Source organism: Symsagittifera roscoffensis, chromosome 1 (genome assembly GCF_963678635.1).
Source record: "Symsagittifera roscoffensis chromosome 1, txSymRosc1.1, whole genome shotgun sequence".
Taxonomy (NCBI): Eukaryota; Metazoa; Xenacoelomorpha; order Acoela; family Convolutidae; genus Symsagittifera; species Symsagittifera roscoffensis.
In genome coordinates, this window is record NC_087062.1 from 5,000,209 (window position 1) to 5,016,955 (window position 16,747).

At 38.8% G+C, this 16,747-nt stretch overlaps 1 protein-coding gene across 2 annotated transcripts in view; it reads right to left on the bottom strand.

Annotated features, from left to right (window-relative positions):
- Positions 1-16,449: 16,449 nt before the first annotated feature.
- LOC134857058 (uncharacterized) overlaps positions 16,450-16,747 on the bottom strand; it is a 36,894-nt gene continuing 36,596 nt past the window's right edge. For both annotated transcript variants that reach the window (XM_063873406.1, XM_063873405.1), the window contains exon 14: positions 16,450-16,631. In XM_063873406.1, coding sequence (XP_063729476.1) covers positions 16,520-16,631 — 112 coding nt within the window. In that variant the 3' untranslated portion in view covers positions 16,450-16,519. The remainder of the gene's footprint in view (positions 16,632-16,747) is intronic.

Here is a 16,747-nt window from a genome sequence, read left to right on the forward strand (position 1 = left end):
GGTTTGCAAAAACTTAGCCTGTTATTTGTTCAAGACTTGGACTGAAATCTGTAGAGATAGAAATTGGAGCAGTGGTATGACTTCCTTGTAAATTATTACTAAACCGTACAAACGAGCATGCTTGTTTACATGTTGACGTCAATTTGCTGTATGGTTGTCCATTTATGTAGCTGCCCTTATAAGACTCGACAGCCCTCGTAATTGTGTTTTTCGAAATGTAACAACACTGAATCATTAGTGTTATCAAATATTTTGAATTTGATCGACTGTAATAATTCTAGCAGTTTGAATGCATATTGGGCACTTTTTAAAACACGAAGCTCAACCCCTTTATCGGTTGGTACTGCAGAGAGACTGTTGTTTGTAAAGTAAATTCTAGCATATCCTATCATGCTGCTTATTTTCTTCTTATTAGACTTAGCCTTATTCATTTTACTTCGAAGTAAATCAAGCTCAAAACTTAACAGAAAATAACGAAGTCACATTCGGACGAAAGTAGGAAAAGTTACGAGATAATTGAGGGAAAATTACGAGATAAATGCCAATTTATTTTGGTTTGTATGCAAGACATGCAAGGCATAACTAGACGTCTTATAAATGTCACAAAGCAAAACTAGCACATTGTCAAAAACCAGCTACGTTTCCAGAATTGACAAAGACAATGATTTTTTTTTCATTTGTGATGCTGAGTAAGTAAAAAAAATTCCAAGGTTGTATAAAGAATCGTGAGGCGACAATTCGTAACAGGCGACGAGTTGTATCAGGCGACAACTCGTAACAAACGACGATTCGTATTTTTTGACGGGCGACAAATCGTAACAAGCGACGATTCGTAGCCTTCAATTGCTGATATGGGGAATTAAAAATAACGTTGAAATTGTTAATTGCAATTTTCGTGGGGGATTAAAACTCTGATTGCATTGAGAAGTAATTTTTATTTCGAAACTATAATATTTGTTGCAAATTTCAAGCTGATTACTGATCGCCGCTTCTTATGTCATAATCATGATATTTTTGTTAGCTAGGTCTAAAACCTCCCTTGACATTACTGGACTGGTGCTCTCATTTCCACGCTGCCTCTGATGTTGCCTTACGGGTGAATCCATTGTTTTTTCTTTTTTGAAAAAAGTCGAACTATTTGGCCAATTTAGGTGTAATTTTATACATTATCTTCTTTTTTAATCCCGAGACCCTTCTGGATTGAGCGCAAATTAGCATTAACGTGCTTAAATACTGTGACATTCGACCAGAATGGACAAAATGCAATCTCTGTAGATTTCGAATTTTTAGCAGTGAACCTTCCGAGTTAATGATTTTGAAGGATTACCGACGTTATTCGGTTGATTAGCAGAACGGTGAAGGTCAGGATATTCCCGTATTTTAAAATTTTAAATTTTCGAAGTGATGACGTAACATTTCTGAGAAACGTCAGAAACGGCCATTTTGGCAAAGAAGTAAAAGAAAAACAGAACAACATTAGCTGCGATTGCGAGAAGGACGAAGATAGTGATTAAGAAACGGCAACGAATCACGAAGTTAACAGAGAACACTCCGAGTTGCAACTATTGTGTCGCTACAATAGTTGCAACGCCGTTGCGAACAACGGTGAAGGGTGGAAGACAGCCTTCCGGATTACGGAGAAATCAAGATTAACATACTTGATTCAGTGGATTCAAGAATCCGGAAGGGTTTCGGGACTGAAACTTTTATCCTTTTCTATAAACTTTTAGCTTCTTGTCATGTCCTGATTTGAATTTAATTAACAACTAGATTCATTTTGATAAGGATGAGAAGCTAGGAGTTGGGGGAAAGGGTTGATCCATCTTCGATGGAGATGATGATTTTTATCTACTGAACAAAAAAAATAGTAATATAATAAATAGTAGTAGCCCTATTTTTAGGAGTGACCTCGTGGTCTGGGGATACTGAGACCCAGCCATGAGCTCACTATTTCTGCATGTAATTAAGTTAATTTGAGTGTTTTGACCGAAGCCGAAAGCAGTAACGTTTTTGTCGACCCGATTTTAGAAAAGACCACCGAAAAGTACTGGCTTGGTAGAGACGGTGAAAAGCATATAAAGCTCTAATTAGGCGTTAGCGAGTCGTCTTAGGACTTAGTTTTATTTTCCGTCGATATGTATCTTCCGGGCGAATGTTACATACTCAAATAACCCAACATTACAAGCACCACAAACGGTCCACAAAATTGATCGTAACGATCCTGACTGATATAAATGCCTGTAACAACAATATATCTAACAACAACAAACCGGAGGGTCGGATCATATCCCGTCTGGGGGAATGATTTCTACTGATTTTATACTTTTTTACTGTTTTTTGGTTTTTACGGATATTTTTTATGTTTTTGTTTTTCTCAGGTACTCTACTACTTTTTGTTTGGTGTCTTATATATCTTTAAGTGTTTTTGGTCACGTACCACTCAGGAAATGACGGGAACGCGAATCCCCCCACCCTTCCTGGTGTGTGAATTTTCGGTCTTAACTAGGTTAAAAAGCTATTCACGGGAATCCTGAAGGCTTCCGCTTTCCGAACTACCCTTCCGCCCCGGTGGTTAGGGCGTTGTTTTGAGCATCCGCTCAGCGCGGAGTGCTCGTTAACGGTTCTGCCGGTCAAGATGTTAAAAAAGAATAACACTCAGGAGTGCCATAAAAACATCTATGTAACATTCGCCCTGATGTACATATCGACGGAAAATAAAGCTAGGTTCTAAAACGACTGGCTAGCGTCTAAACACAGCTCTACATGCTTTTCACCGTCTCTGCCACAGGCAGTTGTTTTGGTGGTTTTCGTAACATCGGGTCGACAAAACGTTACTGCTTTCCGGCTTCGACCAGAACGCTCAAATTAACTTAATTATATGCAAAAATAGTGAGTTCATGGCTGAGTCTCAGTATCCGCAGACCACGAGGTCAATCCTAAAAACAGGGTTACTACTATTTATTATATTACTATTGTTTTTGTTCAGTAGATAAAAATCATCATCTCCATCAAAGATGCATCAACCGTTTCCCTCACTCCTAGCTTCTCATTCTCTGAAAATGAATCTGGGTGCTAATTAAATTCAACTCAGGGCATGAACAGGAAGCTAAAAGTTTATATAAAACAGTTTGAGGTCTCAACACCCTTCCTTTTTCTCGGGTTCTACGTTGTAACGATTGTAGCAGCACAATCGTTACAACTCGGAATGGTTCTTGACAATTTCCAATGACAATATCAATCCGTTGTCGTTTTCTCGTAGTTGTTTCCACTGCGACTATTGTTGTTGTGTCTTCGCCGTTTCAGTGTGTGCGAAACAATAAAAGGTTACGTGTCGTTCATGTCCAAATGGAAATTTTAAAAAATAGCATGTCAGTCAAAACGAACCCTTACCGATTAGTCCAATCATTCAAATAACGTCGCTAATCTATTAAAACCATCAATTTTCCCGATTAGATGTTCTTTTCTCTGATCGATAAAAATTCGATTGCGAAACTGCATTTTTGTACCCTTTGGTCTTATGTCACAATAATTGAGGGAAAGTTACGAGATAACTGCCAATTTACTTTGGTTTGTGTGCAAAACCTACAAGGCATAACTAGACGTCGTATAGATGTCACAAAGCAAAACTAGCACATTGTCAAAAACCAGCTACGTTTCCAGAATTGACAAAGACAATAATTTTTTTTTCATTTGTGATGCTGAGTAAGTAAAAAAAAATCCAAGGGTGTATAAAGAATCGTGAGGCGACAATTCGTAACAGGCGACGAGTTGTATCAGTCGACAATTCGTAACAAACGACGATTCGTATTTTTGATGGGCGACAATTCGTAACAAGCGACGATTCGAAAAATAATCGCTGATATGGGGATTGAAAATAACGTTGAAATTATTAATTGCAATTGTCGTGGGGGATTAAAACTCTGTTTCTCAGTTGTTAATCAATCAAAAAAACAGGTGGGGCAATGAATTTAACTCCTAGTTAAACTTTGGTTCATCAAAGTTTTGAATTAATTTTAGTCTGGTTATCATAAAAAGTGTTTTGAAACTATTAGCACTATAAGCATGGGCTTTCTGACATTGATTTTGATCATTCTTCTACAATTCTTGTTGGAATTCAATCGTTTGTCTATCAATTTTATCCATTAACGCTCGTCCTTTAATTCTTCTAGAACACACCATCTGTGAACGCTGCAAGCGGAAATTTACTGTCCAGACCACATGGCGATGCTGTAAATGTCCCTGCACATCGTCTGTTATAACTTTTGATGGCTCATTTTTAATAAAAATTTTATGCACGTGCATGTACCGGATTGTTAAAAAATTGAAAACAAGCATGAATAGAGAGCGTGCGTTTCTGTTGGGAGTAGTGGGATATCTTTTTAACCAAAACAAAATAACGCTTAAATAAACTTTAGTTTTCCAAGCATGCCTGTATTTTTCTGGAGGAGAATTGAAGTTTACCCCAAAAACTACAAATCATTTTTATTTAGTCAAACGTGCTATCAAAGGAAAACCAAATCCACTTTGAACCGCCTTGAGCTATTTATGCAAAGTTTACTGGGGACGCCCCACGGAGATGGTGGCAAATTTGCCCAAGTATAAATCAAAAGCCCGAATGGTTCAGCGACAAAGTTTCATCGAAAAAGCGGCAGCTACTTCAAAAGACATTGCAATATCAATTCAGCTGACCCTCTTAGTCAGTGGGATACTTTTTAGTCTATGACTCTGGGTCTGATGATGATGACCGCATGTTAATTTTTTCTACGAAGAAAACTTAGATGTCTTGAAAAGCAACAACACAGCTTGGCATGCTGATTGAACTTTTAAATCTTGCCCCACGCTTTTTAATTCAGTATTCGCCGTACATGCTGTAGTAAACGAACGAACAGTTCCAATGATAGACGTTTTTTGACAGAAAAACGGAAGAGCAATATCTGCGAACTTTTGATGAGCTGAAACAGTTAAACCCCTGCCTGGAGCCCTCAAAAATTCTGCTCGATTTCGAAAAAGCGTCGATCAATGCCTTTCATTCAGACTTCCCAAGTGCCATTATCAAAGGCTGCTTTTTCCAATTTGAGCAAGCTACTTGGAAAAAAAAGCAGGAGCTCGGCTTGGCTCCTCTTTACAGATCCGACGAAACACTGCGACTTCTAATGAAATCATTTATTGCGCTGGCACTTATCCTTTGAGGTGACCTGGAGCTGGGGCTCAAACACTTGAACGATCAATTGGGCGAAAATTCTCCAATCATCCATATTTGGAATTTTTTGATAAGAAATGGAGTATTGCAGTGTCTCGCACAAAACTCCAATCAGCTTCCTTCCCCCAGATCTCTGTAATCAATTTGAGTGCGCGGAATTCAAAAGCCAAGGCCGAGCAATTCAGTGGAAGGTTCGCATCGTGTTTTCCAGATTGGAATTTGCTGTACACACCCAACTATCACGAAAAAGCGCAGTTAAGGTTGTCTGAGATATTGAAAAACTATCAGAACATAAAAATATAATACAGGGACTTGTTTTATTTGTGATTTCAGACTTTTCTTTTCTTTTTCTGTTAATTAAGCTTTCGATTAACTATTTAAATTGTTAAACATCAAACAAAACATTGATACGATTTGTCGCTTGTTACGAATCGTCGCTTGTTACGAATATTCGTCTTTTAGAAAGTTATGAATTGTCGCCTGTTACGAATCGTCGCTTGTTACAAATTGTCGCCCAATCATAAAAAGTTTCTTGCCAAACTAGTCTCGTAATAATCTTGATTGAGTTAGTGTCAAATAAAATGTGGAAACTTAATTGACGTTCAATACGCTTACATTTCGAAATGATCTGGTTTTGGAATGCCGATTTAATACAAATTGAAAGAGATCCATTAGTTGTGCATTTGAGGTTCCTTTACGGGATGAAAAAGTTGCTGTAACAACTGTGGCTGGGGAACCTAAGTTTCTCTACACGCAACGTACAAAATACACCGAAACTTATGAAAATGTCACGACATTAAAGACGACAAAAAAATAGGAAAAAATAACGATTTTTTGCCTAAATGTTTGGGTAATGGGTAAAAACACTGGATGAAATTCAATAGCCTCAGAAACAGTCAGATAGGGTAAAATTCAGATAATTAAAGACGACAAAAAATAGGAAAAAAATAACCATTTTTTGCCTAAATGTTTGGGTAATGGGTAAAAACACTGGATGAAATTCAATAGCCTCAGAAACAGTCAGATAGGGTAAAATTCAGATCATTAAAGACGACAAAAAATAGGAAAAAAATAACGATTTTTTGACTAAATGGGAAGTAACAAAAACTGCAGAAGGACACACTTCCCCTCCCGTTCTAGTTTTAGAATATGAAGGCTATTCATCTCAATTGCTGACAACCAAAGTGCATCAAATAAAACGAGCACAAGTGTTTTTTAATAATCTGAAACCTAAAATAAGCTTGCAGTCTGTGAAGGCTCTATCGGAACGTAAAATGAAGTTCAAAGTGGTATTGTAAGCTGACTTAAAAGGAGTGTAGCGCTATACTTGTGTGGGTCAAACGCTCAAATTGTCCACCAAGACGCTCAATGTTTATCGTAAGAAGGAATGTAGTACAGATAGCGTTAAGTCTGAATAAAACCTAGTTTTTATAGATTATCAGATATCACTTGTAAGATGCTAACGCTTGACAACCAGAACAAACACTGTGAATTACTCCTTAATTAGCAGTCTATTTTTGAAAACGGCTATAAAATTTTTAAAATGTTTATTGACATGTCAGATCGACAATTATTGACAAAATTTTCAAATTAAAAAAAAAAATAAAAAATCATCGAAAATTTAAGCAAATACCTAAGAAATAAGAAAGCAATTTATTAAACAGTTATTGTTTCAGTTGTTTGGTAGTTGTTTGATTCTGAATGAACTTTGCGAATAGTGATTTAATGTTTCTGACACTTGTATTTGATTGTTGATCATTTTCTTTAATCAATTGTTTTAAAACTGCCTAAATGCACAAGTTTAGTGTAAAAACATTCAAAACAAATTTTTTTTTTTGAATTGTGGTCAGAACTCGACTACTTGTACTGTTTTTGATAGAAAACCGAGTCGTTGAAACACTTCGTGTGGAATCCGTAAAAATTTGTTTAACGAACTGATTGCAGGAAAAACCGTCATCCCATTTAAAAAAAAAGCAAAAACAAGCCTTGTCAACAAATTTGATAGCAAGTTTAAATTTTCAGTTTCTGTGATCTGCTTGAAATCTGCTTGATAACTTTTTCTCTGCAAACTGGTTCCGAAATCTTTTTCGCTCATTTTGATTATCCTAGCGGATGGCGTGTCAAGAAGACGAAAAATCAATTTGCTGCCTAAAAACTTATTCCCGGTTTCCCGAAAAAAAATTCATTCCGTTTTTGCATGAAAACCTCGTTCTTTTGTTCAAATTTTCAGTCGCGATATTCGCTTCTAATTTTAATGGCGGTACCTATGTTAGCTTGCTTGCACTGCAGTAGGCACCATCTTTCTTTTTATGTTTAAAATATTGACGAGTAGAAAGAGTGCGATCGAGGTAGCTTTAAATAGAAAACGTTAAATCTCTTTAAATATCATGAATTGATTATGATTGGCGTATTTTTCTCGAAGTTGCCAAATTGAGTGAAAACTGGGTCAAGAGGTAATTTATTTTTATTCTTCGGGAATTCAGTAAATTTAGGACTGTTTCTGAATTTTGAGGTCAGTTTTGGTTTTCAAGAATCGTTTCTGGTTCAAAATTTTTCATAAAACCAATCCAATTAGAAAAAAACTGAACAGGTTATTTATTTATTCCACAGGGAAGTATAAAAGCAAAATTCCACTTTCAACCAAAAAATGTTCACATTTTTGCACCGTAAACATTTTCAATAATAAAAACAGAAAACAACCCACAAATCTGAATTTAGTTTTAAGGAAAATTGAGAGTGAATTTTTTAAAAACTTTTGCTGACAATTTGAAATTTAACGACAAAAAAAAGAAAACGACCTCAAAAATTGTCTTCACGCTTAATGGCAATTGAAAAATTTGTTTTTTTTTTAATCTTCGGCATTATACTGTTATTTTAAAGAAGCCTTTAATTGTTCATTGCAAGTTGTTGTTCCCACTTTTGAAGAAAAGGACGGAATATTTGAGCATGGGGTGGTTGTCGTGAGGCGACCTTCGGTACCTCGTTATTTACTTGTTCTTTTGCAGTCTCACTGCAGATTGATGTTAATTATACTAACCGAGGTCATTGTGCTAAACTATACTTAATACCATACAGAGCGTGGTCATTCTCTACTGATATCAAACTGTTTGCTAGATAAACTTTATTCAATTCAAAAGTCATGTTCATTCAGGATAAACTTCCTTTTAAGAGTAATTATTCGAAACCAAGTATTTATTCAAAACCAAGCAATAAAGTGATTCAAGCAACTAATTATTCAACTCTAAAACAATTTACTTATTGTTCAAACAACCAAGTTTTCATTCTAAAACCTCGGCAAATCTCATGGCGCAGCCAGCAGTTCCTGTGAACGAAGAGAGGACTGACCTGTTAGGCATTCCCCCTTTCTGGGCGAAAGCTTCCTGTGGGAAGCTTGGATTGGTCAATTTTTCTTGGCCGCTGGCCTGAAGGATAATATCAATCCTCACGATCTTCTAACTGAACCCACTGAGGTCATTGATGAACCTCCTCCGAGACCCGAATCAATTGCTGATGATGAGGACGCTGGAGCGGCGGACGCCAGACGACAAAGAGATCAAGCAGCGATCCGTCGAATTAACGAATTAAACATCGAGAGGAGGAGAAAAGGCCCTCGGATCAATCAGAATTGGTTCTATCACAAAGCTGAAGCCCGTATGAAGTCTCGTTTGTTCTTTGCCCTGGGGAATGAAGGTAGGAGACGATTCGCTGACTCATTTCCTCACACGGACATCAGTACTATTCCTTTTCGAGAATTTCATAATGGCTGTGAAACATTATTCAAGATTGAACTGGAATATACGGTGGAATGTATCAAACTGTATAACACGGTTTTCATGCTTAAAAATGACGATTTCCGTCATTTTACGCTCGTCTCAGCGCCCAAGTGGCTCTTTGTAATTGGCCACATGATCAAGAAAGCGAGACTCTGAAGGACCTTTTTATTGGTCGAATTCGAGACAATGATGTTCAACAACAACTTATCAATGCTAAGGCTTATCTTGATGGCACCTACAAGCTCCCGCTTGAGTGTGAAAAAGGGGCAAGTACATCTGCTCAATTCCAAAAGTTACTTCCTCATAATCAACACTCAAATGGTATCAAGATTAAACAAGAACCTACTTTCTCCATTCAATCATCTAGAGGGAAACTGAATTATCCTCAAAACCAAAGTCATCGACAAGCGTCACAAAACAATCAAACAAACAAATCATGTTACTTTTGTGGTAACCTTGCCCAGCTCGGGAAGTAACATGTAACCTCTGTCGAAAACGGGGTCACTTCGCGAAATGTTGCAATTCGTCGAAACGACGTGTAAATCTAGTTCAAGAAAATGAGGACACTTCGGGCCCATCTATGGATTGTAATTTTATAGATGTCGATCAAGATAGTGAGCCATAATATGGGGTGATGCAGCTGGAATCCGCCGCTGTGATGATTAATAGTATAGAAACCCTCAAATCAAGCGAAGGGAAATCTCGGAGCCTAAGTATCCAGTTGCGCTCAGGTCGTAGTTTTTTCTATTCGACTGTCGACACAGGAAGCCCAGTCTCGTTTCTGAATAAACGTACCTGTGATTTACTTCTACAACAAAATCCATCAATTGAGTTTCGCGATATCGCACGTTACCCTGTTGATACCTTGTATGTGGACTATAATAAGCAGCCCATTTGTCTACTTGGGTCGATCCAATTCCCAATTTCTTCAAGTGGCTGGATGGTGGAAAACGCTCAGTTCCTCATTTCGGAGAACAGAGCTCGTAATTTCCTTGGTTTGAACTTGCAGGAGAAACTGGGTGTTGCTACTACACAGTTGAAAGCTGCATTGGTTCAGTCGCTGGAGTGTAATCCGTCGGATCCGATATCAGACTACTGGAGTTCATTCTTTGCAAAGAAATACGCCCATGTGTTCAGTCATTTGGGACGATCTAAACATCATAAAGTCTACACTAACTTCAAGTTCCCATTGGTGCCACGCCAAATTAAAGGACGTAAAATTCCGATTCATATTCAAGATAGGGTCGCGAACGAGATAAGACTTCTGGTGGAGCAAGGGCATATTGAAAAGTTGGACAAGTGTACGACCGATTTCTTCATAGCACCAGTTTTGCTAAGCGCAAAGAAAGATGGCTCTATTAAACTGGCCCTTAATGCTAAGCCGATGAATGCTCAGATCTGAAAAACAAGTACCAGATGCCGAACTTTCATGAACTTATTGATTCCGCGGCACAAATCATAACTAGAAATATTCCTGGAAAGGGATGGTTCACGTCATTGTATTTGAAGTACGCGTTTAGTCAGTTGCCATTGTCATCACTCACTAGCAGTCACTGTAATTTCAATATTCTGTGTGGTGAGGCGACGGGGACGTACCGATTCAACACAGGATTTTATGGGTTGACTTACATGCCTACCGAGTTCCAGAAGGCAATGGATTGTACCTTACAAGGATTAGAAGGTGTTATTTGTTACCTTGACGACATTCTGATAGTCACTAAAGGAGATGTTCAGGATCATAACGAACTGGTCGAAAAGGTCATGCATAGACTTGATGAGGAAGGATGGGCTCTCAAACTGAGTAAGTGCGGTTTCTCTGTTAACCAACTAACTTGGCTTGGATATGACATTAATGAAGACGGTTACTCTCCTAAATTCTCAAAAATCGAAGCCATACAAGCACTAAAACCACCGAGAACATTAAAGCACCTTCGTTCTTTTATGGGCACGTTAAACCATTTGCAAAGGTTTATACCTGATTTGCCTTTAACGACATAATCATTATGATTGCAAAAATCCCAAGTCTTTATCACTTTGATTCGTCGAAGGGTTCGAGGGTTAAATGCGATGCGAGTCATAATGCTTTAGGAGCTTGCCTCGAACAAGAAGTTGAACCTGGGGTTTGGGCCCCAACTGCTTTTGCTTCGCGTTTGCTTAACAATGCGGAGGTTAAATATAGTACAAATGAATTGGAGTTATTGGCAATCGATTGGGCTTGTGAACATTTCCGTACTTATCTGTTAGGTACACGCTTTCAAGTGTTGACCGATCATAAAGCTATTATATCAGCATTAAATGAAAATTATAATAAGAAATCATATCAGTCTCGCCTTGCTCGTTGGGCAGATTGTTTGTTACCTTTTGATTTTGAAGTCACTCACGTCCCAGGGGTCACGCTGGGGATAGTCGATTATTTATCACGTTATCCTACATTTCCAGCTCCTGAGCCCTCGAAATATGATGAACTTTTCGTAGTTAAATCTATTGAGGCTTTCCATAAGGCCCTCTCTTTTATTAACTCTTATAATGTCTCCCCGGTGAAGGATCAAAAATGTATGCCTCCGCAAGAGGGTGCTCAATTTGTGTCACGGCATAATGAAACTAGTTATTTATGTCACTCGCCGGTTGGGGGCGATACTAGCGTTACTCAATGTTTCAACCAATCATATCGTAGTATGCAAATGGATTGTTTGTGTTATTTGCCAAAAGAGGGCGTCGAATCATGCTCTCACGAATTCAACCAATCAGAAACTGGTATGCAAATTGATTATTGCAGACCAGTTGGTGTCTCAAAAATTCACTGTCTCCGACCTGAATCTCTACAAAACAGTCATCTAAACTCAGCTTCTCTATTCATAAATCAAAAATTTTTTTAACATGACACAACCGCCTGACACTACACAAACTACTCCTGGACCTACTACTTTTGACTTGAACGCTACTATCACTCAACCTGACCCTCAGACGATACTTAACTCAACTGCCGAGCAGGCAGATCTACTGACATTTGTGGAGTCTTTTCCGATAAACTCTCCGAATTTTTGCCGACCTAGTCCAAGGCCACCAATACGATCTCGTCAACTGAACCGCATCTCTCGGTTGGATCAAATACGCCAACGAAATCGAGCTCGTGAACGGGCCGCTAAAACCCGTTTTGTTGCCACAAGGACTACAGTTCGAAAAGATGGTCACACCCAATTACTGGAGGCGATGCGATAGTGCCGCTTATCCAAGCTCATCAAAAAAGGAAACCGTGGGACTACCTGGCCTCTTCGATGCAGACCTTCTGGCGGAGTTGACGGAGGAGGATCGTTTTCTTGGCCCTATGAAACGAGCCATCATAAATAAGGACATCACATCATTCAACAAACTTGGTTAGTATATGGCCCAATTGTGGCCTAAAGCAGCTGTGGCTAATAACTGTGTAGTTATTGACAATAAATTGGCCATACCTGAACCTCTTCGACAAGCAGTGCTCACTCGTCTCCACCGATCTCATCCAGGACAAGAGGCCATGATGGCGGCCTCTGAGTACCTCTGGTGGCCATTCATGAACCGTCAGATCATTGATAGGTGCGAGAAATGCCGGGAATGCACCTTGTTTGGTAAGAATCCTAAACCCGCGTCAATTTTTAATAAAGCGCAACCTTTGCCTGTTTTGTTTGGACCTAATCAGGAATTACAACTAGATTTTGCTGGTCCTATACTTGATGATAAAGGGGCTAAGATCATTCTTTTGGTAGCCATCGATCGATTCTCTAAGTTTCCTTCAGTTCTTATTTCTAAAACTACTGGGGTTAAGAAGGTTACTAATTTCCTTGATTCTTACATTCGTATCCATGGGCTACCTCACTCTATCAGGACGGATCACGGCTCAGGTTTTAAAAATAATTTGGTGCAAGAGTTTTGCTCTAGTAGAGGTATTAAACATGTCTTTTCGCCGGTCGGAGATTATAGAGGCAGTGGTTTGGTTGAACGAACGATTCAGACAATCAAGAGAAAACTGGGTATGACAAAACTCGATCCTAATTTCAAAAATCTTATGGAAATGATCCAATAAATACTCGAGGATATTCGCAATAGTAATCATGCGGTGCTTAAGAAATCACCTTTTGAATTGCACTTTGGTCTTAAACCTAATTTTGAATGGTCTCAGGCTCGTAGAAATGTTGTTAAATCTGCCCAAGGATTTGGAGCGCAACCTCCTTACGCCAGACCAGATTGCCAGTCAAGATTACAGCAGGGACAGGGCAAAAGTTGTTCCTCGCGGCAGTACAAGTCCAGCAGTCCGTCCTCGCTTCAAACCTCTGTTCTCGCTGGACGGAAATGTGACAGATAGCGAATCCTACAAGACGTTGGCGGAACTCGCTCGGGCGGCGAATAGATGGTCGCAATTTAAACGCAATCTTCCACCAGATGGGGGAAAATGGTCCTCAAGGAATTAGAAATCCGGCATTCGGACCTCGCTCATTCCCTTAAGTCAGGACTCAATCCTACGCTTCCCGACTATACTTACACCTCGGGGGGCACAAGTTAGCTCTAGGCGTGCACCAGCTGTGCAACCTCGTCGTCTGTCGAACACAAGTAAATTACAAAACCTTCTGATGTCTGATCCTAGTCGAGTTAAGGTCTTTAGGAAAGTTATCGACCGTCAATCAGGTAAACCTCTTTATAAACTGACTAAATTTAAGATTGTTCGTGTCACGGATCGTACTTATGTTACCGTTACCGACACTGGGAAAGTTTACCGGAAAAATCACATCTGCCTCAAACCTAATTATCGGTCTACCGTTTCAGTTGCTCCCAACACTCTAGGTGATCGACTTCAAACTTCGAGCGCTACTTCTGCCTCTCGGGATACTGCTAAAAGGCCCGCTACACGGTCTATACTAGATCAGCGGCCAAACAACCCAACCCTCTCTACTCCGATGGTGGACCTCAGAGTCGACTCTTCCAGCGAAAGCTCAGTTGGATCTAACGGTGGTCTGCAAGTGGTTAAAGATTCCTCTCCTATCATTAAACATCAGAGGCTTCAGGGTGACTCACCTCCGGTCAGATTTGCTCCTCAGTCTAACTCTACATCGCAGCCCCACACTTCAACGAAGCTTACGAGTTCGTTACCAACCGACTCTACAGAACGCCTTAACAGTTCGTTAACTTCGCCTCAACCGCGGACTTCACGTTGTGCTGCCTCTCCTTCGACCGCTCACCTTACGGATTTTCCTGACGCTTATCCCACCCGTTCTGGATTTACTCCCTCTTCACCGGACATGATGTCGCCACAGGGTCTCGTTCTTCCCTCTCATTCGAAGACATCAAAACTGCCCTCCTCCTACCCTTCGCTTTCTCTACCTGCTCAACCAGTGGTTGACGATGCCGAGTCAGTCCGGACGTCCTATCGTAGCAAGAAGCCCACTCAGTTTTTTGGCGATCCGTTGAGGCATTCTGTCAAATCAGTTGAGGAGGACCCAAATTTGACCTCCGAAACGATGAAGGTATCCTCGTCCTCACCTCGAAAACCTCTTATTTGGGATCGTTCCTCACCTGGACCTTCAACAGCGACTTCTCCCCCTCTCAATCATGCAAAAGATGCTACTGGAAAGGATTGACTTTGTTCAAACTCTAAAACTTATTCAAACTCTTTCATGTTTTCATGTGTCTTTCTTGCCAACTGCTCAGCATTTTTGAGGGATAGGGGGGCTATCAATCATTTGTTCGTTTGGATTCAGTTTTTAGTATCTCTCTAATTTTGGGTTGTATCTCAAAATTTTTCTCCCGCGGGGAATGTCGTGAGGCGACCTTCGGTACCTCGTTATTTACTTGTTCTTTTGCAGTCTCACTGCAGATTGATGTTAATTATACTAATCGAGGTCATTATGCTAAACTATACTTAATACCATGCAGAGCGTGGTTATTCTCTTCTGGTGTCAAACTGTTTGCTAGATAAACTTTATTCAACTCAAAAGTCATGTTCATTCAGAATAAACTTCCTATTAAGAGTAATTATTCGAAACCAAGTATTTATTCAAAACCAAGCAATAAAGTGATTCAAACAACTAATTATTCAACTCTAAAACAATTTACTTATTGTTCAAACAACCAAGTTTTCATTCTAAAACCTCGGCAAATCTCATTTGGAATTTAACGAAAAGAAAAAGAAAATGACCTCAAAAATTGTTTTCACGTTGCTTAATGGCAATGGAAATTTTTTTTTTAATGTTCGGCATTATTTTGTTTTTTTAAAGAAGCATTTAATTGTTCATGCAAGTTGTTGTTCCGACTTTTGAAGAAAGTGACGGAAAATTTGAGCATGGGGTGGTTTGTTTTTCCAGATAAATTTCGACTTTTTACTTATTTAGCGGTAATTATTAGCGCTAATTATATTGAGCGTTAATTGTCCTAATTTGGTCAAGTTGGCAATCGTTAAATACCCACAAGTTTGCAAAGATTAATTTGAGGTGAAGGATCTTGTTAATTATCTCAGAACAACAATTCCTATTTAGAGAATAGAGAAAAAAATCCGTCAAAATTGGCTAGTTAAAAAGTCGATTTTCGTCTGGAGAAAATAACCACGCAAGCACAAATACTCAGTTACTTTCTTCGAAATTCGGAATAACAGGGATAAATTTGTCAAAACCACTTCCTTTCGTCTTGATACTTATTGATAAAACTAACTTAATTTCGTCTTCAAGCTATGAATCCATTGTTTTGATAATTCGAGTTTTTAACAAAGTTATTTTAGGCAAAAGTTTCTGGTATTTTTTTTTCAAAATTTTCGGTCAAATTTATGGGACTGATTTCAGCATTCTTCTCTCCAAAGTTTCAAGAGACCTTCAGATTTTCTTAACCATTTTTTGCTAACTAAACCATGTCTCCAAACCTGAGTAATTTTCATATATTTGACACAGACGTGATCAAGAAAACCTGCCAGGAATTTTTATTTTGTACCGATCTTTTCAAAAAGTGACCAAAAAGCCCGCAATGATTGTCCTAATTGATTATCCAAGACCTTGATTGTTTTACAACTCGGCTCATTCTAAGGGTTTGCAAAAACTTAAGAACTCAAAATTGTTCACTTATCTAAAATTTGGGCAATTAAAAAAAACTACCGAAAAAACATTTAGACGCCACTTATCGATCGATAATGCCCTTACGGAATCAAACTTTGCAGAGATCAGACCCGCAATGATCCACGGTTGTAGTTTCATGCCAGGAAAACAACCAGAAGAAATCCATGTAAATGGGAAAAAGGTATCGCTGTGATGTGCTGCAATACCGTATTCCTTGTCTTTTTTGATCTTTTTTGACTTCCAGCGCGTCAATTTTGAGGTTTGCACTTTATTTTGTTCTACTTTTTGGATGTTTTCCGCATACTTTGTATACGTTGTTGTTTTTTTTTCTTACTTTGCATATCATTTTTTGATATATTGCTGTTTCCAGAAAACATAAGTTGCAAACAAAAATTTATTTCTATTTAATAACTATGCAATCGCAAATCGAGTTTCGTCAGAACTGAACTGAAACGAGAGATTGTTTTTTTTTTATTTTAAATATAGGCTCCGAGAGTCTTGTTGAAGTCTGTCAAATATGAGACCACTTTGTGGATCTTCGGGCGCTCCTCCGAGTCCCAAGTCCAGCAGGATTCCATCAAGTGGTACCTACAACAGGAAAATTTCCATAAGTCCCTTCTTGTGACATGACTCTAATTGTAAGTTTCTTTGAGTCTCAGTTTTGAATAACATCAAGAGATGGACTTAAACATCATCATAATGAG